This window comes from Molothrus aeneus, chromosome 5 (genome assembly GCF_037042795.1).
Source record: "Molothrus aeneus isolate 106 chromosome 5, BPBGC_Maene_1.0, whole genome shotgun sequence".
In the NCBI taxonomy this organism is placed as follows: Eukaryota; Metazoa; Chordata; class Aves; order Passeriformes; family Icteridae; genus Molothrus; species Molothrus aeneus.
In genome coordinates, this window is record NC_089650.1 from 33,019,710 (window position 1) to 33,042,083 (window position 22,374).

Sequence of the window (22,374 nt, forward strand, 5' to 3'; positions counted from 1 at the left end):
GTAGCTTTAAAGAGCCTAAAATATGTGTCATGGCCTGAGCAAAACACAATGCACACTACTACATTGGGATATAATCCTTGCCTCAGAAAATGTAAAATATGAGTTGGAAAAGAATATGAGACCTGGAAGACATGAGGATGGGAGAAGGGGATGCTATGTTAATGATACAAACAGCCCACTTTTAATGTAATAGCAAGCATCTTGAATTGCATCTCGTTTAACAAGTACCTATGGCAGCAATTTATAGTGTGAAAAGATTATTGAAGAGTCAGAGCAAATCTTCAGCTCTGCTTAGTCCAGCAGGAACACTAAGACAGGTCCCTAGATAGGTAGGGGTTAAAAATATTACAAGGATTTTCTTTGTTTAGGCAATTTTCAAGCAGATATTTAGAAGCCATTATTTTTTAGAGAGGGCCTTTGAATCTCCCATGTGATATTTCCTGGCTGCATAAAGATTTATAAAAAAACAATTGTTACATGATATGAGAATACTTCTTCCATTTTGACAGTGACATTTGTAAAAAAATCTAAGGGGGGAGATTTTGCTGGCTTTGTTTATGGGCTGTTGTGAACCTTGATCTTGAGAAAAAGCAGATGAGGACCTGAGTGGAACACAATGACAGCAAGGGGCTTCCCTGTGCACACCTTGCAAGCAGCTGTCTTGCACATTTAAATGGTGTTCCCAACTACAGCTGATTGACTTCTGTCTCTCTGCCAGTCCTCTTAAAGGCCAAATTGCAAGCTAAGTATAAGGGTAAAAGTTACAAAACAGGCACCTTGAATTCCCACCAGAAGCTGGTAGGAAGTTTGTACCCATGCTGCTGCATATGAGCTGGGATCTTGAAGTGAAAATGTCTTCTTAAAAAGGGATATTAAACTTTCAGGACATTTTAGCCTGTGTGCTTTTAAGCTGGAGGGAAATGGAGGTTTTACAGCAACCCTTTCTCAAGAAAAGGTGTCATGAGAGTTGTGGCAGAGTCTCAGTTAGTCCCTGGCAGGAGTGTGCTGCTTTAGGCAGCTGCTTTAGGGTACCTCTGTTGTCACACTCTTTATGCTGTCTGCTTATTCCAAAGAAAAAGCAGAGCCTTCCAGAACTTTAAGGCACGTATCATTCTCTTTCTGAATATGTAAAAGTTTATGGAAATCACCACAGCTATAGTGACCAGCAAAAGTGAAGTGGGTATTTACTCTTTCTATCTGACACAGATTTAGAGGTAGATCCCCATTTCCCTGTTTCTATGGTTGGACAGATCAGATCAGTCCAGGACCTAGCACCTGTCTCTGTTCTGGGTGCCTACTGCAGGAGGTGTGCAGGGCCTCAGATAAGACTGTTTATGCCCTGATGCCCCATTCCTTCAGTCCAGGCACATCTCTCCACATCTCCACTTACACCCAGGACAGGCAGGTGGCTGTGGCTGGTGTTTTGTTGGTTGTGTTGTACCTCCTGTCCCCAGGAGGTGTGCTCAACAGTATTTGCTGCAACAGCAGCCCCTCAGCCTGCACCTACTCCACCTTGGTCCAAACCAGCTCTTTTTTTTTTTTATTTTAAGGAAAGCATACTTCTTCTAGAGCACTGCAGTTCAAAACAAATTGGGAAAAGATCTCAAGGGTATTGAATGTTGCTGAAATGTTTACAGGATCAGCATGGACATGGCATGTCCTCCAACAGCTAAGTGCAACAGTCAGTGTGACCAATGTGGTTTTACTCTGTGACTAACTATATAACCTGACTTGTTCAAAGACATAGAGAAACCTGCAGTTTTACAACCTTGTATCATTTTCCTACTACTAAGAAGGGCTACTAACTCATAGTTAGTTAGGCTGTTTCTGGCAAGACTTCCCACCTCAGCATGACCTTGCACAGCTGTTTTAGGCTCACTGGCACCTTGTCTATGAGGAGGAAATGCTGATGATGCTGCCTGCAGTGGATCTGGTGATTCCTATCTGGCTCTCCCCTGTCTGGTAGGGTAATGGTTCCAGTTTATGGGTCATAGCAGAAATCTGTAGCAGCACCTCTAACTTTGGCAAGCAAGACCTAAGCACAGGCAGAGGAGATGCTGTGTTTATCTCTTGAGAATGCTGTTCTGTTTCCATGGCAGTAGACAGCTCAGGCCAGATTTGGGCAATCTTGTCTGCAAAGTAGCACAAAAAAAAATTAGGAGAGGAAAAACTTGACTGCAGCTGAATGGAGGCAGTCAAAATTAATCAAGCTTGCATGCACTGAGATTGGGTCTGCCATGAGAGACTGCAGAAACTAAGAAGAAACCTCTTTGCTTCCCACACTGCTCAGCATCTGATTTCAAATCTGCCTGCCTCAGTCAGTGATGCTCTGTGGGAGACTTCTGTGCCTTGAACTCTTGGAGTTGCCTTTCTAACAGGTAAACAAACTATAGCTATTCACAGTGGGAAGAAAAAAGCATTGCAAAACAAAATTATTAAACTTTGAATCAATAGTAGAAAATTATTATTACAAAATATCCTCTATACACTGATAATCAATTAAATCACTGCTGCTCCGGGTTTCCTCAATGATCATCAGTGCAAACATCTTCACTTCAGAAGATGATCTATTGAAGCATTTGCCTGCATTTTTGAGGCATTTGTACTATGGTCTCTTCCTAAAAATTAATGAAAAGAATGGAGATTGCTAGTCATGGGAAGGAGGAAGATGATAGATGAGGTTTCCAGTTGAACTTTGGTGAAACACAGAAACTAGGTGTAACAATGCCAGTCACCTGAAAACCTCTGTAGTCCTTATAGTGTGTTTCCATTGCTTTTGGTAGCATGTGAGGGAGGGTGTGCTGACTTCTTCAAATAAATCACTGTCATATGTAGATTATGTCTCAGATTTGAACTGATTTTAGAAGATTAGTAAAAGGTAAAATTAACTGAAACATAAGACTCCTTCCAGAATATTTTATTGAATGGACCTAATCTTTTAAAAACACACACTAGCTGTTCAATAACTGTTTGAATATCAATTAGGTAGTAGATAGAGTGTATGCTGAATGATAGATAATTTAATTTACCAAAATACAAGTGTTAAGGTCTCTTTTCCATTTTTTCCCTACGAAATACAAAATACATCCAAGTCAGTTCAATCACTTCAAAGACTTAGAAACTAAATATCACTTTAAATTTCTTTGCAAGGTTGTTTAGTGGTACATATACAGTCCTCTATAAACTGGGTGTTTCTTGATACAGTCTTTGCCAGTGAAATGAAACTGACAGATGTTTCAGAGCAAAGTGTGTTACAGATGTTCTTGTTTTGTTTAGGGTTGTTGTGGTTGTGGTTGGTTTGGGATTTTTGGTCTCTGTTCTGATGAGACTTCTAAAATTAGATAATAAGGCACTTCTGTTTAGACAAGTTTAGTTCTTTTAGAGCACGCTCTTCTGTAGCTGAAGAAACCTAATTGTCCTGCAATCTAGGTGATTGTTCATTTTTTATATTATATGAATGCTTAAGACTTGCAACCAGATGAGGCCCTCATTATAATGACACAAAGTTTTATTATTTATGTGTTGCCCAAAAACTTCAGTTAAAATTAATGAGAGGAATAAAAAATGGAAAATCACAGAAATTTTAGAAGTAGAATTTCCCAAAATTTTCATGAGACAAGAAACAGAAACTCCTCCAAGTTGGTGGAGCTACCTTAGGTCTGCTGGCCATGCTGTAAGACAAGATATACGGCTTTGGCATTTCCCCATTTTCCATCTCTCTGCACTTTCCAGATAGAAACAGAAAGCTTTATTCCTTTTGAATGAGGAAAGCTTGTACCTGAGAGCTATTTGGAGGTACTGCATTCATTTTCCTGTCTCTTGGGTCTCTGTATGCTTGACGAGGACATTCCAAGACCTGTTTCCTTCAGTCTCCTTAAGTACCATGAGCACCTGAAAGAAGCTCAGTCCATGTATTTACACTTCAGCTAAGGAGTAAATGGCTGTGGAGGAGCTCAGTACTGCTCTCACTGCCTAATGAGTCTTTACAAAGACACTGTCTTGCTGAGAGGTGCCAGACCCTTAGAAGGGGGTTCATGTGCTGGCTAGTTACAAATGAGAAAAACACATCACTGACCTTTCCCTGAAATCGAAGGAAATTTTCAGGATAGATAAAAAATTCATTTCAACTATTTTAGCACTGGACACTAAAAAATGTAAGTGTGGACAGAGCCTGAGGCAATATCTCCTTTTATAAGCAGAATGTAATATCCTAAAGCTCTTGAGAAAATCTGCATCCCACAAACATGAATCAGCACTGACAAAGACACTTGAATCACAGCAGAAGCAGGTGAGTAATTTTGCCTTCCACCATCTTGCATTGCTAATGCCTCTGGCATTGGTACAGGGGGGGAAAGGACACCCAGGGCTGATCATGAAGGAAAAAGGCAGAGACTTGAAGATTCTGGTGAGGTTGAAATTGGGCAAAGGCCTTGTGCTATTTACCCCAGATCTAAAGGAACAGTGGAACGGTGACAGTTTCTAAGGAAGAGTTTCACCAGGTGAGAGCAGGTACCTGTGAGAAGAGGTACCTTGGATCTGAACCTTTATGAGCCTGGAGGAGGTGATCTATTGGAAAGGCTGCACTTTCCTATGGGTGTTCTTGTAGCATCCCAGGCAAAACAATCCTGAGGTGGGGGATTTTCACCCTTGGACACACCAACCTCTCCCTTTCTTTTGAAGAGAGAAACCCAAAGCCAGTTTTAATGTACACACACTTTAGAATTCCATCCCCACCACTAGGGAAGGCAAAGATTTAACCATATAGCCTGGATCACACTGGGGATTCCTAATTAGGCAATGCAATTAGTGCTCACCTGGACTTTTTTCTACTGCATCATCTCTTCTCAGGGGTCCCCAGCCTTGTGTTCACTATTTTTAATTTCCTTGATAAGTGTAATATACAAGAACTTTTTCCAGGTTTTCATTTTTTAATGAGAGATGACACATTCCCCAGAATTTCACAGAGAGCTGAAATGTAAGAGAAAGCATATGAAGCACACCTGTCTGTATAAAGCCACTCATATGGAGAGCTCCTGTGTGCTAGTGTGGGACTAAGAGTAGGCTGACTTCATCCCAGCTTTCGCATTTTGTACATCTGTCCTGTCCAATCTTACTTTTATTCATATTTCTCTACAATAAGACGTTTTTCAATAATTCTGTGTTATTGATCAAACCCAGCTTATATCTCAACTGCCTTAAAAAATGCAATCCTGCACTGGAATTTAAAAATAATAATAACAGTCTTTCTGCTAGCTTTGTTTTGAGCTTCATCCAATTTAACTACACCATGGCTCCTTACAGTTTTATTTCAGATATGTTTGCTTAATCTATTAATTCAGGGTTTTTTGCAGTTTCAGAGTAAGATTCTGACTGATCATCAGTGTAGTTCAGTATAATGTGGCTGCCATGTTCTGCAAGATGTATAATGAATTAGTACATGTAATTGTAAATAGTAGAGATGATTATAAATAATAAGGGAAAATAACAAAATACATGAAAGAAACAAGTAGAGGCTTAATAAAATGTTAATGACAGTGGATACTTAAAATAATTAATTTACTTAATGATTGATATAAATTGATATAAATAGATAATATTTTATCTTTGCACTGTCTTCAGTTATAATTTTTGATTGTAAAGTTGATTATTTTTTGTTTCCCAATTCAACATCATATGAATATGAAATAGTGATCTGCACTAGAAAAACTTGGTGGCTTCAACCCCTCATGTCCTCCTCAGGATGGCAGATGTTATCCGGCCAGGTTATCCCTCCCAGGGACCCACTAGTTAACAGGGACAGATCTCCTCCAGAAGGTGATTCAGAGCATGACTTTAGCTGAGGTAAACTGTGTTTGTCCTCAAATTTGCTTTTCTTTTGTGCAAATCCCTACTTCCATTTACTCTTGTTGTTAGACAGCTGGTAACCCAATGAGTTTGCATTACAATACTCAAGCTTGCACAAAGAATGATTGCTCCTAGTAAATAAAATGCTCATTTGCCCTGGTTTTCTCACAGTGATCATTACATCTAATTTTATTGCTTTGCTGGTGAAAACCATAACATAGGACCTTTCCCTTTGTAAATGAATTATTAGCCAGCAGGAAAAATCAGTTGTGCACTGCTCAGTATCACTCAGTCCCTCAAATAAAGCTCCAAATTCTGAGCTACAGAAATGTTTCTACTTACATTTTAAATGAATATGTTTGTAAATAGTTTTTGGGTTTGTAGGGTTTTTTTTCCCTTTGCAGACATATTTCAAGGTAAGGTTCACTCCACAGACACCTTTCTCTCTCTTACATATGCCTCATGCTTTCACTCTTACTGGGAGCACTGAGGAGTGCAAAAATTCAGGTCAAACTCTTGTAAGGAGGAAATTAATTCATAAATGTCACTATGTCTACGTAGGATATTGCGATTCAAGAAAATTTCAGCTCTGGAAAGTCAACATCTAACATAATTTCATCCTTCATTGAGAAGTCTGCCACATGATGAAACTACAAGGAAGAATGACACACAGAGAAATTAACAGCATTATATTTAGAAACAGACAAGTTATAGAATGTGAAATTTTTTATACGACTGAAGGACTATTATATTCTGGAAGAGACCATTCCTTTTCTTACCAACTAGAAAAATTCTTTCTGTTGCTTATTCCTACCATGCAATAAAACCCCCTGCATGCTTCATAAGTCTGAAGTGTCAACCAGTTGCTCATAAAAAAATGCCTTTTTCATGGCAATGGCATTACAGGTAAGACTGTAAAGGTTTTGTTTATAAGATGCTATCCTTGTTAGTCTCAGGTTTCTTAGGATTTTGGGTGGGTTGTGAGGGGTTTTGTGGGGGGTGGTTAGTGGGGCTGGGTTTGGGGGGGGGTCGTTGATTTTGGTATTGTTGGGGCTTTTGATTTTTGTTTTGTGTGTTTTTTTTTTCTGGAGGGGTCAGCTTCTTAACTTGGGCACAGATGTGGGACTTGAGCAGATGGTGACAGTTCAGAAGGAAGTCCTGATACTCTGTGATGATACAGTTTGTGTAGTGTTTTGGCAGCTACTGCCACCCTATGGTTTTCCATAATGGATGATGAATGCTGCAGAGCTTTAATGTGTTGCATTTCTCCAGAAACCTCTTATAGGTCAGAGAGAAGATAAAGGATATTTCTTTTGTCTTACTCACTCCTTCTCTAGGTCCCCTTTTCAGAAAAATCCCATCTGCAAAGAAAAACAAGTACAGCATGAGGCCATAGGTGGCATTAGGATGGTAGAATCTTTTCCACTGCATTTACAACTATGTAATTGAATATTAATTTTGGTTCCAAGGGTTTTCACTAACTGATTATATCTGCTTTGTCAGGATAGATTTCACTCTTTTTTTTAGGAACTTCAAAATGTACATCTGGAGAAAGCTTCCAAAACCCATTTCTTAAAGTTACTGCTGCTTTGGGAGCCTGTGTTTACATCATGGATGCCACATATAGACAGATCTGGGTTAAAGCAATCTGGTCTAAGTAGAGTGTCCTCAGAGCATTGCTTCCAGCAGAGCTCTGCCCTCCAGACACCAGCAAGTGCCCAGCCACAGGCTCTGATGTGGAAGGAGGACGTTTCAGATACCATTATTCCACTCATTGCCCTCCTTCAGGCCAGGGAGTACCCTTTGCGTGGAGGAAGACTTTTTTATTCTTTTGAGGAAGCAGGAGGAGGGATCACCTCTCATGTTGTATATCTTCTCTTTGGGACTGGAAGCTTCTTTCCCTTTGACTAACCCAGATGAAACTAGGCAGCAGTGTAGGCTGTAGTAAATAACTCAGCTGGCTTGGAGGCAGAGATATGGACTCTCTCATATATTATAAGTGCACAGGCATCGGTTTCCCTCCTATATAATTGGGGACTGAAGTTCCATCCCCTCTGCCACACCCAACCTCACACCTATGCAGTGCACGAAGCCTGAAGTGCACCCACTACTCCTTATCTTTCTTAGCCGACGTGGAAACTGGATGTCCTCTCCTTAAGCCGGATCCCCAAACCCCGCTGCCGGCCAGCTCAGGAGCTGGCTCTGGGGCTCCCCCGAGTCGGGGCGCTCCCCGCTGCCGCAGCCGCGGTCCCCCAGCACCCCGCAGCATCCCTGCCCCGCCCGCCGGGGCTCTGCGGGCGCTCCGTGACCCTCTCCTGGGGGCCAGGCAGCTCCTCTCCGCAGCCACCTGTAGCTACGGCTCATTTTTCCGCATTTCTCCGAAAAAGAGCTATTCTCAGCCCCGCTCCCTTCCCGCGTGCTTTACTTGAGTGAACTAAATGCCCATGTATCAGGAGCGGAGGTGGTGTCTTTTTGGGAAAGATGCAGCGTTTGTTTTCGCTGTCGCCTCCCTGCGCCCCCCGGGCGGGCAGCGCGGGACCGGAGGGGTGTGTAGGGCCGGCTCGGCTGCCCTGCCCCCGCCCCGGGGCGGAGCTGCGGCCCCAAATGAGGTACGATTTCACCTTTGGGCTCGTCTGCCTGGAGCGCCACTGGAATTACGGCCGTCCCGGTCCCCGCTCATGGCTCTGCGCTCCGCCGCTGGTCCCCGCTCCCAGCCCCGACGTGGAACAGCCGCATCCCCCCTGTAAAATGAGGGGAGCGGGATCTCCGTGCGGGCGGCGGGAGCCGCTGTTACGCCTGTCGGAGTTGAGCACGGAGGGAGGTGAAACAGCCACCTGAACGCGGAGAAACACCCGAACCGACAACAAGTAGTCTCGCCTGGCAGGGCGGCACGGAGAGCGGCCGGGGCCGGAGCCCAGCCGGGAGCAGAAGCCGCTCCTCCGGCAAAGGTAGCGGCGGGGCGGCGGGAGGGAGCGCGGGGCTGGCGGGGGAGCGGGAGGCTGATCCCACCTGCTCTTCCCCGAGATGCGCGCTCGCCTTCGTGATTTGTCTGAGAAAGTAGCGAGCCGAGCTCCACACAGACAGCTTTTCCTAGAGTATGCCTGCTGCCTGCGCTGGTGGAGTGCTCTGTATTTCTTCCCAAAAAGCAACCCTTTCCTTCCTCCCACGGTGGGGGTGGGGAGGAAGAGAAAAATATCCAAGCCTTCTTTTTTCCCCCTGGTTAAGCTGTTAGGACAATAAAAGATAGATGCCCATTAAATAATTAACCGTACACTTTCTGTTCCATCAGCTCGGTTCACACAGCCCCGCGAGGGAGAAGGGGGTGGGGACGGTGGCGGATCCATAGGCGGTCGAAGCAGCAGCAGTGCCATTTCGGTAGCCTGCTTCCAGGGGAAGCGGGAGGCAGCCCGGAGCTGTGCCCGGAGCGGGCAGGCGGCACAGCCCTTCGCGGCGGAGCGAGCGAAGCTGGCCGGCGGTGGGTGGCGGGCCGGGCCGGGCCGGGAGGGCTCTCCCGGAGTGCGGGTCCGCGGGAGGTCTTGGGAGGGGTCTGGGACAGGCCGTGACCGCGGGGAACGGTCCTCCTACGGTGGTGCTTGTGGGGTTTCTCCTCGATTTCTTCTGTTTGCGTTTAAGGCAGAGGCTCGTTCCCCGCGGACCTGCCGGCGACCGGCTGCCCCCCGCCCAGCGACCGGCGCGCCCCCCTCCCGGTCCGCGCCGCCGCCTCCCGCGCTCTCCCCAGTCATGTCCCACCCGGAGCGATGGGGAAGCTCGAGGACAACGAGAGGGTGATCCTCAACGTGGGGGGCACGCGGCACGAGACCTACCGCAGCACCCTGAAGACCCTGCCGGGGACCCGCCTGGCTCTGCTCGCCTGCGAGTCCCAGAGCGAGTCCCCGGGCGGCGAGGAGCCGCCGCCGCCCCCCAACCTGCCGCCGCCTCCGGCGGGCGGCTGCCCGGAGCCCGGCAGCGGCTGCAGCCCCCGGGGCAGCGGCGGCGCCAGCGAGTTTTTCTTCGACCGGCACCCGGGGGTCTTCGCCTATGTGCTCAACTACTACCGCACCGGCAAGCTGCACTGCCCCGCCGACGTCTGCGGGCCGCTCTTCGAGGAGGAGCTGGCCTTTTGGGGCATCGACGAGACCGACGTGGAGCCCTGCTGCTGGATGACCTACCGCCAGCACCGCGACGCCGAGGAGGCCCTCGACATCTTCGAGGCACCCGACCTGCTGACGGGCGAGCCGCCCCCCGACGGCGACGACGACGACTTGGCCGCCAAGAGACTGGGCATCGAGGACGTGGGGGCGGCCGCCGAGGGCAAGGGCGGGCGCTGGCGGCGGCTGCAGCCCCGTGTCTGGGCGCTCTTCGAGGACCCTTACTCCTCCCGCGCCGCCAGGGTAAGCGCCGCCGGCCGGCGCTCCCAGCGGGCGCTGGGGAGGCCGAGGGGCTGCTGGGGTCCCCGAGCGGGAGCCGGCATCGCGGGGAGGCTGCCCCGCTCGGGCTGTGCCTGCAGAAGAGATGTTTTGGTGGGCCACTGCAAGGGGGACATCGGTCTGCGTGGGGTGGTGATGCTTGTCTCCCGTACATCTGCAGGCAATGTCAGGCAGCACGGGGGTCCCGCTGTGCCGGCATCCTTCCCATGGGAGTGTGCGGGGCTGAGGTGGGAGCTATGCCCCGAGAAGCCTGCAAGGGAGACCAGAGTCACCCCCTGGCCTGTGTGGGGGTGTGGAGGGGGTGACTCACCGGTGAACCTGTGTGTGGGTGGGAGCAGCCCCAAGGCACCCTCATCCTCCCTGAGCTCCTGCATGAACGTGCCTTTGGGGCCGGGGCAGGGGGCCTGAGGTCTTGGGTTTGGGGTCAGGTGGTGACAGTGACACTGGAGAGCGACCTCAGTCCATTCTGAGCTTTGCTCTGTCTGCTCTGGTAGGTGATCCTGGTTCAACAAAGTAGATGTGACAGGGGGTCACCCTGGCTCTTCCTCCATTGATTTCTCAGGGTGACCCTGGCTGGCTCAGTGACTGAGGGACTGGGGACAAGAGAGTAAGTGATCATACTGACTTTCTTTTACTTAGATAGGGGTTTCAGGTTTTTATGCTCACTACTTTATACTTTGATGTGTTGGATTTTAGTTCTATCTTTTCATTGCAGTTGTCAGGGGTGATGCGGGTTTGCTTTCAACTCAGGGCTTTGGAGCAAACAAATGGTTGTAATTCCTTTTTGAGAAATATGCAGTGATGTCTCTAATTTAACCAGAACAGCAACCACCAGCAAATCCTCCCTCCAATACATGACAAAGGGCTTGTAAGAGGAAATGCTTGATTATAAAATGGCAATAAATATTTTGTGGCATATTTATCAGGATTTCCATGAAGTATTCGGAGCTAAACCTCATTTTGCAGAAAGTGCGGTTATGGTGGGTGTAATCTCCTAATCAGTTCCACTTATTCTGCTGGCAGTCTCATAGATGTGCACTTAGGTTTGTGGTTTAGTGACTTCTGGAACTGTACCCCATGGCATGATGCAGCTTCTGCCCACTCACCCTATGAGCTTATTGAGGTAAGTTAAACCAAAAGTAAAAGTCCTCACACTTATTACTCTCACTTACTGAGTACCAGACTTGTTTGTGTTTTTGAAAGTTGCCTACCAGTATGTTTTCCCTCAACAGCTGGCTCCAGTTGATTCTTAAAGTATGTTTTTAATAAAGAATGGGTTCTGAAGAAAAGTTACCAGAAGTGTCTATCTTTGCTTCTCAGTGCATACCCACATCTCAGCTGTCAGGATCCTGAAGAAAATGTGGCTGTCAGTTACCTGACAGGCTGTAGTGTGAGCAGTGATTGCCCTGCAGGTTTTCTTTCACCTACTGTCTTGTGGAAAGTTGCTGACAGTGTCAAAACTGCAGCTTTTATGACAGAGAATCTTCCTGCTCAACTTTTCTGGAGAACTGAAGAGTAGGGAGTAAATGTTAAATGGAAGATACCAGGAGAAGTAGGAAGGTAGGCATGCTGTTGTGCCTTGGAGTTGGGTTTTCAGTCCAGTCTTTGACAGTAGCTATAGGCACTTGCTTTCCAAATTTTCCATCTGTACTAGGTCATCCTGAACCATTAGTGGCTTGGATGAAGATATTTCAAGTTTGCAAAACGAATACTGTAATTAACGCTATAGTAGGAAATTGCAGCATGGCAATATTAATCTCTTAGAAGATAGAGTATTTACCTTTTTATAATTTACCTGGTTTTGAAGATTTTATTCTGATTTCAAACCTAGGCAGCCAGAATAAGGCAGTGTCAGAACCGTAACAGCAGCGTCTAAATCTGTAATTTCATTTTCCAAAGATCTGTGCTTGATCTTTCAGGTAGGGAGACAATTTTGAGCATTTCTGGTGAGTTTTAAAGCATTAAAGTGAATTTGTATTTAAGGACTCGCATGCACTTAGTAAGCACTCTTGAACACAGTACTTTAAGGTGATGGTAACCTTAGTTTGGAACTGAGACATTATGTTTTTCCACACCTGAAACGAGAGCCCTTATTTTCTCAGTATTCTGGCAAATACAGTCTTGTTTTATGTCAGTTGAGTTGATGACTAACTCTAAAAACATTTGAGTGAAATCCTGGGCTTACTGAAATCAAGACAAAACTCTGTGAACATCAATCTTTGCCTCACAGTGTTAGTTACTGACTCATACACCAGTGCGATAATGGTGGGGCTGCTTAGTGGTAAACTTTCCTGAGAACTGTGATAATTATTTTCTTTTAGCATTACTGATTTAGGTTCACTAGTGTCTTTTTTTGGGAATTATGATGGTGATAAAAATGGGGTATTTTCTGTTAATGAAATGGTACTTAATATTTGTGATTTTCTTTATTTGAAACTGTGATCTCTAAAAATAGAAATTTATAGAAATTCAAATATAAGTTGCCATGGTAACCTCTTTGGGGATAGTGCATGCACAAGATTATTCTAGCAAGACCATCCAGTGATGTTATATAAATAGTGGAACTAGTTTGTTGACAAGAAGGTTTACTTTAGTCAAGATTCCAAAAAAATTCAACTTTTAGTGCATGCAGTTTGGTAGTCAGATAGCGACATCTACTAAACATGGGGCTTGTAATTATGAAATATAATCCATGTGTATATGATTGCTTTGAAACCTGCAACACTTCCCTTTGTTTCCCAAGTTTAGGAGTTAGGTCTGAATGTTATTTCTCTCTTCATATTATCGTTTTGGATTTCACAGACCGTGAAATGAAATTAGAGTGCAGCCGTACTCCTTTCACTCCACGCGTAATGGAACGATCATTCACAAAAGGCTGTTTGACACAATGCTGTTAATGTAGATGTGGAAATCTACTGGCATAAGGTGCTCTCACAGGAGGAGGAGTCCTGGGTGACTGAATCTTTGTGTGTTGGTTTAAACCTGTCTGAAACAGACACCTTATTTGACTAAAACCTGTGCACTGTTTTGTTGGTTAATATCTGTAAGTGATTTTGGTGTCCAGTGGCTCCTAGGTGCCAGGTATTGTTTGCTTTAGTAAAGTGCAAAGATCCATCTAAGCAGTTTGTAAGAAAGCCCAAGAGGCAATGTTAAGTGCCGAGTTCAAAAAGTGTCTGCAGGTGTCCAGCAGGAACTGGAATGCCAGTGCTCATCTCAGATATCATATTTCAAAGTAATTACCTCTAAAGCCTTTTTACTTTTGAATAATAGTTGTAAAATGATGCTGTTTAAAGAAGTAATTAGTATTTGTCATTGATTTTTCCTAAGAATTATGGATTACTCCTTTACTGGGTGCAGGAATGCAAAAATGGCCCTGAAATTCACCAGGTCCATAGCTATATATCCTTAATGTTTTGGGGAGACTGTAAATCTCTTTGTGGATAAGGGGCCAGTGGGGTGGTTAAGCAGTGCCAGAGTCAGCATGGCCCAGGGCACTTGAGCTGGCACTGCTGTTTGCAGCAGCTGAAGGCAGCTTACACAGCCCCTTTGCTATGGTTTTTATCTCTAGGAAAGATCATCATAACTTGGTTTACAAGGAAATACAAATCCTAATTAGCGAGTATTTGTCAAGTTTGCTGTAAGTAAATATTCACTGCAATGCAAATAAACCCACAAAAACCTTGCAGTCTAGGCATCAAGATATATCTTGAAAGTGTTCTTAAAAATACTGATGCTGCTTCATAGTGACATGGGGAGCTGTATTTGAGCAGTGGGTGGTATTTTTGGAGGGAAAAAATACCACCCCCCTCTACTGCTTCATATGATGTTTAGTTGTCAGAGATTCCTTTCAGTGTTCCATTGCATGTACACCAGCTTTGGACATTGGGTGAGGTGAAGAATCAGCTAAAATGAGTGGGATGGGAGAGAGGAAAAATATGGTTTTATAGATTGCCTCGAGGCTAAAGATACAGAAATTATGTTGGAGAACATTCTTAACAAAGATAGCTTATGTCTTTATTTGGTGGCTTGCTTGCGTTTTCTCCAGGTACCTAGATACCTGTTTTGATACCTGTCAAGAAAGCCTTGATTTAGGAAGCCTGTCATGTACTATGGTGAATGACTGAAGTGAGTTATATTTTTAGGGCTTTGCCTGTTCTGATGAAAGACAGGTTTTATTTTTGGTGGAAATAACACTACTGCATCAGTCTGAAATACTGTGAATGGAGTGGTGGAGGTGCATTGATCTCAGAATATATGTTTGTAGATTAATAGTGAATAGCAAAGGTTAGCTATCCCCACAGATAGGAAGCCCTTTAATACATAAATGGAAATCTTTACTCTGTCTTTTATTCAATGAGGAAAGCAGGTATATTTTAGATTTTACCATTCAATTATTAGTTAGGCAGACATCTGTCTGAAAATGGCACAAAGCAAATAGTTAAGGTTGATGCCTCAAAGAGGGTACTCCTTTTGTTGGTAATCAAAAGGCTGGATTTATTTACATGTGGGAAAATAGTCAATTACGTTAAATAAGTGAGAAACAGTCATTCTGCTGAAAGCATTTTTGCTGTGGGAGCTGTCTATTTTAAAGACACGTCAAGGTGTGTTCCTAATGACAAAAGTCATACTGCATTACTGTTACAGATATTCATACACTCTGTAGCTTCATGCATACATGGGCTGCCCAAATCACATTGTAAGTGATTTTTATTAATTTACTTCTGGCATGCTGGCTTTTAAAAGTCCTGACTGGAAATTTTAGCTTAATACATGGTGTATAATCAACTAGCTTGATCTGCCCTAAGTGTAAATGTTTTTTGATGGTACTGACATCATAGAGGTAAAATCAGCAAGATTTCTGCCTTCCTAACTTCTGCCTCTTCCTCTACAGCTGTTCTGCCTGATGCTGCTAGTGTTTCCATGGAAACAAGCCAGCTCTTCGCTTCCTCTTCCCATTGAAAACAGCCTTCTCACTGTCACTTATTCATCTGGGAAAAGGATTTTGTCATGGCTCTGACATAAATGACACAGAGATGATCTGTCCTATCATTTCAGAAATAGATGCTATTAGGTATGTGCACGTGCATACAGCCAGATTGTCCTTCAGTGACTCTAAAATAATTTAGTTAATGGACTGAGGTTAAATTTGCTTTGGTGTAACTGGAAGTGGAAATCAACTAATTAGACACAGCCCAATATAGTAACAGTGTGAGAAATATTTTAAATTGAGAAGTCTGGCAGACAATGTTCTCTTTTTTATGTAGTTATTATAGATAGTAGTATTTGTCATGTTTGTTTACAGTGATAAAATTCTTAAATGCTTTACTTTGAGGATGAGAATTTATTCTCAAACTGATTAAGATGATGGTGGGAGGAATAGCTCACAACTTGGGATGAATATTGTATAGGTTTCAGTGCTACTGTCAGATGAGGAATCACGTTATGCACATCATGTGATGCAGTCAGAATATGAAATAAGTGATGCAACAAAACTGATATCTTCAAGGTTCTTTTATTCTTAAGGTGTTTGGTACTTAGTCCAAAGTAAATATACCAATCAATACCCTGTGAAGAAAACAGCATTTTTTGCTTGATTTGGAGAATTTGTGTTAAGTCATAATCAAAAAAGTTCAGAACTCAGACAAATTCCATATCCTTGATTAATATCCTTCACTGTAGGAACTTTAATATACTGTAAGAGAAGTTTGTGTAAAATTTGCCTATCCTTCTCTCCCTCAGTGGTCATTGGCAGAACGTGATTGTTCTCTTTCTATGAAGGTGCCTTGCAACTGGGGTAGAAGAATAAGAAAAGAGGAAAGGCTCCCTCTGTAAATCTTTAATGTTTTAATAATCTCTTATAAAAGTGATGTCCAGTAGTTTTAAGATGGAAGAAACAAGTTCTTCTCATGATCAAGTGCTGTTTCAGCACTGTTCATTTCTCCAGAGATGGTTCCTGCTTGTCCTATGATTCAGATTCGTGGCTCATCTTAGGGAAGGAAAGTTTCCTTCAGCCATGACTGGAAAGAGAGGGTTTATGCTCTCTATATTTAGCACCCAATGGAGGTAGTGTGTTCCCTTTTAATTTTAAACTTTTCTTTAGACCTCATTTCTGTCAGCATGGTTTACATAAACTTACTGATTCAGTGTAAAAATTTGTGGGGATTTCTGCAGGGCTTTGGTGGTGGATTTTTTTTTTAAATTGTGAGTAAATTAGGCAAATAAAATAGGGGTATAGTAATATTCAGAATATCAAGCTATCAGCTGTCAGTCTACTTAGTGTATTTCTTATAGTTATACAGTTCCTTTACATACTCTTGTTCTTTCACAAGTACACACTTTTCCAGGATAAATCAGTAATTAGACAGGAATAAAACTCTTATTTTAAAGAAATGTTAAGCAAGGCTATTCAATGATTTTGTCTGGAGAGGAAATAGGGGAACTATGTCCAATCTTACGTGTGCTCTTACTTCCAAAGAGCCTTCTCTCTGATGTGAGGGCTCAAACACGAGGATATTTCGCACGTCAGAAATAATTTATTCTGGTGAACAAAATATTCAATTGGGGTAATGTGCAAGGACATAGTAGTATAAATTTAGCTTGGTGATATTTATCAACATGATCAAAGGGATTCAAGTTGTACTGATGACCTGGTACATTTTTTTCCCTGTGGTGGTATACATGTGTATATGTTGATATAACTAAATGGTAATTTTGTCAGATGCTATAGAAATAGCTGTAGAGAATGAGCATGAATCACACGTTTTTGGTTTTTTTTTTTTTTGTTTTGTTATACTAATTTGTTTGATTAACATCTTTGTTGGTACTTTATGATGACTAAAGCAGTTTGGAAAGAAAAACTCCACTTCCATCTGTTAATCGGAAGTGTTAAAAATAGAATGCCATCTAATCACATGAAATACAATGTCTTGTGATTTGTCATTTGCTTTACAGATTTCCTGGCTGAAGTGGTGGCTTGAAGCTTAAAAATCAAATCATCTAATTATGTATTATGGTAGTGTGTTGATATTCCCCCTGCTGCTTTTAAGTTCAAAATTCTGAGGTGTTGCTGGGGTTTTGGTCTTTTTACCAGTAGGTTAATTATTACAGTAGTGTGATAATTCAGTTCTTTCTTGTTACAGACAGCCTTTTGTAGTTTCTTAGTGTTTCTAGGTGAAACTTAGATATTGCTTCTTTGATATATTCCAGCAAAAGGCTGTAAACAGGGAACAGTCTCTTAGCCCAATGCAGAATAGTGTGGTAGAGTTCATTAATATGCATGAAGTATGACACTCAATATGATCTAAGCTTGTTTCTGAAAAAAGTGTAGTTTTAAATAAGTATAGTTTAAAGTGTTTACATTTTCATTAGTGTATAGCGTAGAGAATTACATTTTTCCACTCCGCCTAGTCTTTATAAAACGGTAAATATCCCTTGAAGGTTGTGCATTTGGCTTGGATAATTTTTAGAGTACTAAAGACATTGTAGCTATATAGCAGTAAACTTCTTTTTAACTGTTTAATTCTTACCCTAAGAGAAATAATTCTTCTTTGGCAATGACTTTCACCCTGCTAAAATGCTTGTTTTGATGAAAGCACAAGGCTATTCCAATATTAGGGATTTGATAGTACCTGGGATTTTAGAGCAACAGAAATCAAATGCTGAAACTCAGTTAATGGCAGAGAAAATTGCATTGGGGAAGATGAAATGTAGTGGAGTTGAAAGAGGGGGCTGTGGAACAGTGCTGGGTACATGTTGTTGCCATAGTGCAGGGCACAGGCTGAGTCCCTGAGAGTTTTGCAAGGGGAATGTGTTGGTGCCTGCTGGAGCTCTGAGCGAGAGTTTAACCATCCCCAGCAGCACCCTGCTGCTGCTGCTGGACACTCTTAAGGGGTGAGGGGAATAACAATGTCCTCTAGTCACATTCCTGTTGGCCTAAGTAATTTCTCAGATTGTGAACGTTCACAAAATATATTAGGCTTTTGTATGCTCTGAACGATAAGATTGAGGATAATAAAATAAAATGTAGTAATTAATATTTTATATAAAGCCTGTCCAGTAAAATAGCTTTAATGTTTTTATTAATGTAGATGCAAAAATTATTATAGGAAAATGTAAAAATGTTTTTGAAGTATACAAATGTCTGAATATAAATTTTCTTTAGTTCTTAGACAATATCAAAGGAGATGTCCTCAGTAGTCCTTATTTTTGCATAGGTATTTAAAAATTCTCTGAACTTTTCAAGTGAGCAATAGTCTTTATTGGGTGTTGGTAATCCTACTAATATGCATGACAATTATGTTTAATAATTGGTTTCAGGAGTGTCTTCATTTTCACACTATTAACTGCTGAAAGCTGAAAGAGATAATTTTGATATTTTCTAGTAGTAGCATCAAGTGTTACACAGGTCTTTTTTGTGACAGGAATTTTTCAGTATTCTAAGTTTAATCCAGATATGGTTTGGAGAAGAACCTTATTTGTCTTCCTGGTTTCTGATCTCATTTGGAAAATAAATTTTCTTGCATTTGCAGCTCTAGATCTGACACCTACAGTCAGATTTTCATTTGAATTTTAGGATGTAATTGATGCACAAGCACATCTGAATTTCACCTTGAACATTCTTCCCTTGGTCTGAAAAATTATTTTAAAAAATGGTAAATAACTCAGCTGGGATCCAGTTATGCCTTTCTACAGCTTCCTGAGAAGGGGAAGTGGAGAGGGAGGTGCTGATCTCCTGGTATCCAGTAACAGCATGTGGGAATGGTTCAAAGCTGTGTCAGAAGTTTAGGCTGGACACTAGGAACCATTTCTTTACCGAGAGGGTGGTCACACACACTGGAAAGGGCTTCCTAGAGAAGTGGTCGATGTCCCAAGCCTGTCAGCATTACAGAGGAATTTGGGCAGTGCCCTTAAAACCATGCTTTAACTGTTGATTCAGCTGTGAAGTGGTCAAGCAGTTGGATTAGATGTTTTTTGTAGGACCCTTCCAACTGAAAGAATATATTCGATTCTAAAGAAGTAAGTTCTGGTTTTCCAACCTTACTTTCTTTCCCTTACAATGGAAAATCAAGTCCTTTTATCTAGTAATGATAGTGTTTCATATTTTCATAGTTTAAAAACAAAAGTGTATATGGTAAAAGATATATAATAAATGACATCAACTTTTTCTTTTAGGGTAAAAGTCAAACAGAGTAGGATTTCAGTGTAGGTATTGAACATCAGCTTTGCTGTATAACTCATTATCTCTTCATTATATGGTAATACTGTATGTTAAATTGATTTAAATTCTTAAGGCATCTTAATCCTTTGGCCGGTGAATTTTATTGCTGGCTGTATTAGAGATTGTTTGAATATAGTTCAAATTTGACAATTGAGACTCTTGACAGCAAGACAGAGTTATTTTCCTGATTGTCTAGGTGATATACCCGTGCAGCTTGGAAAAGAAATGGCTGTGGTTGTCATTTGTCTCCAAAACAGGCATGTGAAACTAATAGTGCAGTGACCTGTGAATGGTCAAAGAAACTGGTTTGATGCATTGCAGCTACAAGGTCTCCTTGGTTAGTCATTGCATTTTTAAAATTGGTGCTTTGATAGCAGAAAAAATGAAATGGGGGAATTAAAAATGAAAATAAATATTTAATAACAGGGAAAATTATGTCTTGGGGAAAAAGAAGAGCTGTTATGGACTGAAGCAAAGAACATGTTTTCATTGTCTTGGTTTTTCAAATATAGCCAGCCAAACCTTAAAACTGGCAAAGATGTTTCAGGTTGCATGTGTGTTTCTTTTGACTATGTTCACTGTTTTAAGGATGGAAGATGCTGAGTTTTTGTGAACTGCAGGTTTATCTACTTAAACTTTTTGCTTCAATTGCCATTTCCCTAATCTTTTTGTGAGATGGGAGCTTTGATCTTTCTGTCTTTTCAAAATTGCTTCCCTAATGACTAGATTATGACATTTTTGAAACAGCTATGGTAAGTAGGTACAGTCTGCACCTCCATCCAGGAGCTGTGACAGCAGTGAGTGTCTCTTAGAATTATCATTGACGGCTCTCAGAATTGGTTCTTACTTGCTTCTTCACTCTTCAGCTGCACTGTGTTGCATTCAGCATCTTGCACTGTCACTGAGCCAATGACTAGCTATTCTAGTACTTCTGAATCAATGCCCTTTCCAATGCTTTTGTATTAAAATTTACCATTTTGCTATGGCTTGAAGTGCAATGATAGCTGTAGATACCTATCTACTTTAATAGCTGTTTTATCAGTTTTCCTTTGAAAGTGTGGTAGCTTGCCTCACTTACTGAAATGAAAACTCTGCAAAATTTAAATGGCTTTGTATTCTCAACAATTGAAAGACATTTAAATTTAGTATTTGGTAGCAGAAATGTACCCATTAGTCTCTAGAGAAGTGAAGATGTAAGTTTACGTTGGGTTTGTATTTCATTAGAGCAACCTCTCTTGCAATGCAGTCCTGACAGATTTGTGAGATGAAGGCATTACTCTTTGAAAAGATACCTGCTTTCTTCAAATGTGAAGAGCTAATTTTCTAAAATGTGAAGAAATATTAAAATCCTATTTTGTACTGCTGCTGTTTGTATGCTCCTTGAAAATAAGGATCAGGAGGTGTCTGTTAGTAATTATAATGAACAAACTTTGCAAATGTTATTTGTTTGTTTACTGGCAAAGGAATTTTAAAATAACAAGGTAATTGTTACAGTTTCATAATCACAGGGTGAGTAATATGTTGCTTCCAGAAACCCAAGCCTTGTCTGTGGATGGGAAAGTCTTCAAAAAAGTGGAGGCTAAAGGAAAGTGTGTGACCTAAATTTTTCATTGCAATTCTGCTGTTCAGACAAGTAGTGTGACAATTATGTGCACTGAAGAAATGTGAAAATGGGGTGAAATGTGAGTGTGAGACAGGAGGGAGAATGTTTGGGGTCCTGGTGCTTTCAGACTTGAGGTGATCTTATCCATATATACAAATGTGGATGCAGGTATTTTGTGTGTTTATACAGATGTATGTACATGCACAGACATACACACACATTTATAAACAGACTAGTACACAGGTGTTTCTAACCTGTAATTATGATAGTCAGTAAGATTTTATTTTCATTTTATTTTTTTGATTTCCGAATTTGTCCTTGAAGATTTTAATGAAGAAGGCTGCATCCTCTATTTCATTATTAATTCAACGTTCTTGCTTTTAGATGTTTAATTCAGTTCCTGGCTGTAAGTTTGAGTAGACTTTTGTGGACTGTATGAGTATCTTGCTTTCTTGGGCTATGATGGATCAGTCTTACTAGATATGCATCTATATTACAATATTGGCATGCAGTAATTAATCATGTTTGATAACAGGAGTAGTGTTCCATTCCTTATAAATTTTATCTCAGTGAATGTGGGAGAGACCTGAAGGAGTTATATAACTTAAGACATCTTACTTTCTGTGAACTGCTATTTCATTGGTGACTCTCAGGGCTGAATAAAGTTATTCTTGTTTGTTAAAACATACATTCTTTATGGTATTTTAGAAGACATTTTAAGAAAGTCATGTCTCCCAGGGATGCAGCTTTTCCTCCTTTAGCTTTAGTGAGGGGGTATATTAAATAAAATCAGATTTGGCAATCATTTACATCAGGTCATGTTGATAACACACAGTGATTTTTCATCTTTGAAGTATTACAGCTGGTTTTATTATTAATCTGACTTTTTTCACTTAGTTCTTTTTTTTTTTGAAAGGAATAGAGCATCAGTTCAAGTTAAGTTCATACATCCTCTGCTTCTTGTGAGGATTATTGACTAATGAGAAGCATAAAACTACAAAACTGACATTTAAGCAGAAGATGCAGAATGTCATAATACCGTGAAAGCTGGGAATGCTGTAGGGATTATGTGACAATAAACTCATTTGGTCAGGCTTGGAGGGACATTGAGATTGAAGAGGAATCAGGAACTAAAGTGCTAGCCGGGAGTTCTGGAAATCCAGGTTTATGTCTGCTGTGTTTCACCCTTGACTGGAAACTGAGAAGATACAACTACTCTCTTACCTTACAAAAAAAAAAAAAAAATTAAAAAAACAATTAGTGCTCAAATAACAGTGTTTCTA

At 41.7% G+C, this 22,374-nt stretch overlaps 1 protein-coding gene across 8 annotated transcripts in view; it reads left to right on the top strand.

The window, feature by feature from the left end:
- The first annotated feature begins 8,412 nt into the window (after positions 1 to 8,412).
- KCNC2 (potassium voltage-gated channel subfamily C member 2) overlaps positions 8,413 to 22,374 on the top strand; it is a 101,326-nt gene continuing 87,364 nt past the window's right edge. For 2 of the 8 annotated variants that reach the window (XM_066549973.1, XM_066549980.1), the window contains exons 1-2: positions 8,416 to 8,792; positions 9,478 to 10,235. In XM_066549973.1, the coding sequence (XP_066406070.1) occupies positions 9,603 to 10,235 (633 nt within the window). In that variant the 5' untranslated portion in view covers positions 8,416 to 8,792; positions 9,478 to 9,602. Of the gene's footprint in view, positions 8,793 to 9,477; positions 10,236 to 22,374 lie in introns of all 8 variants that reach the window. The other 6 variants (XM_066549976.1, XM_066549981.1, XM_066549975.1 and 3 more) reach the window with 4 other exon arrangements.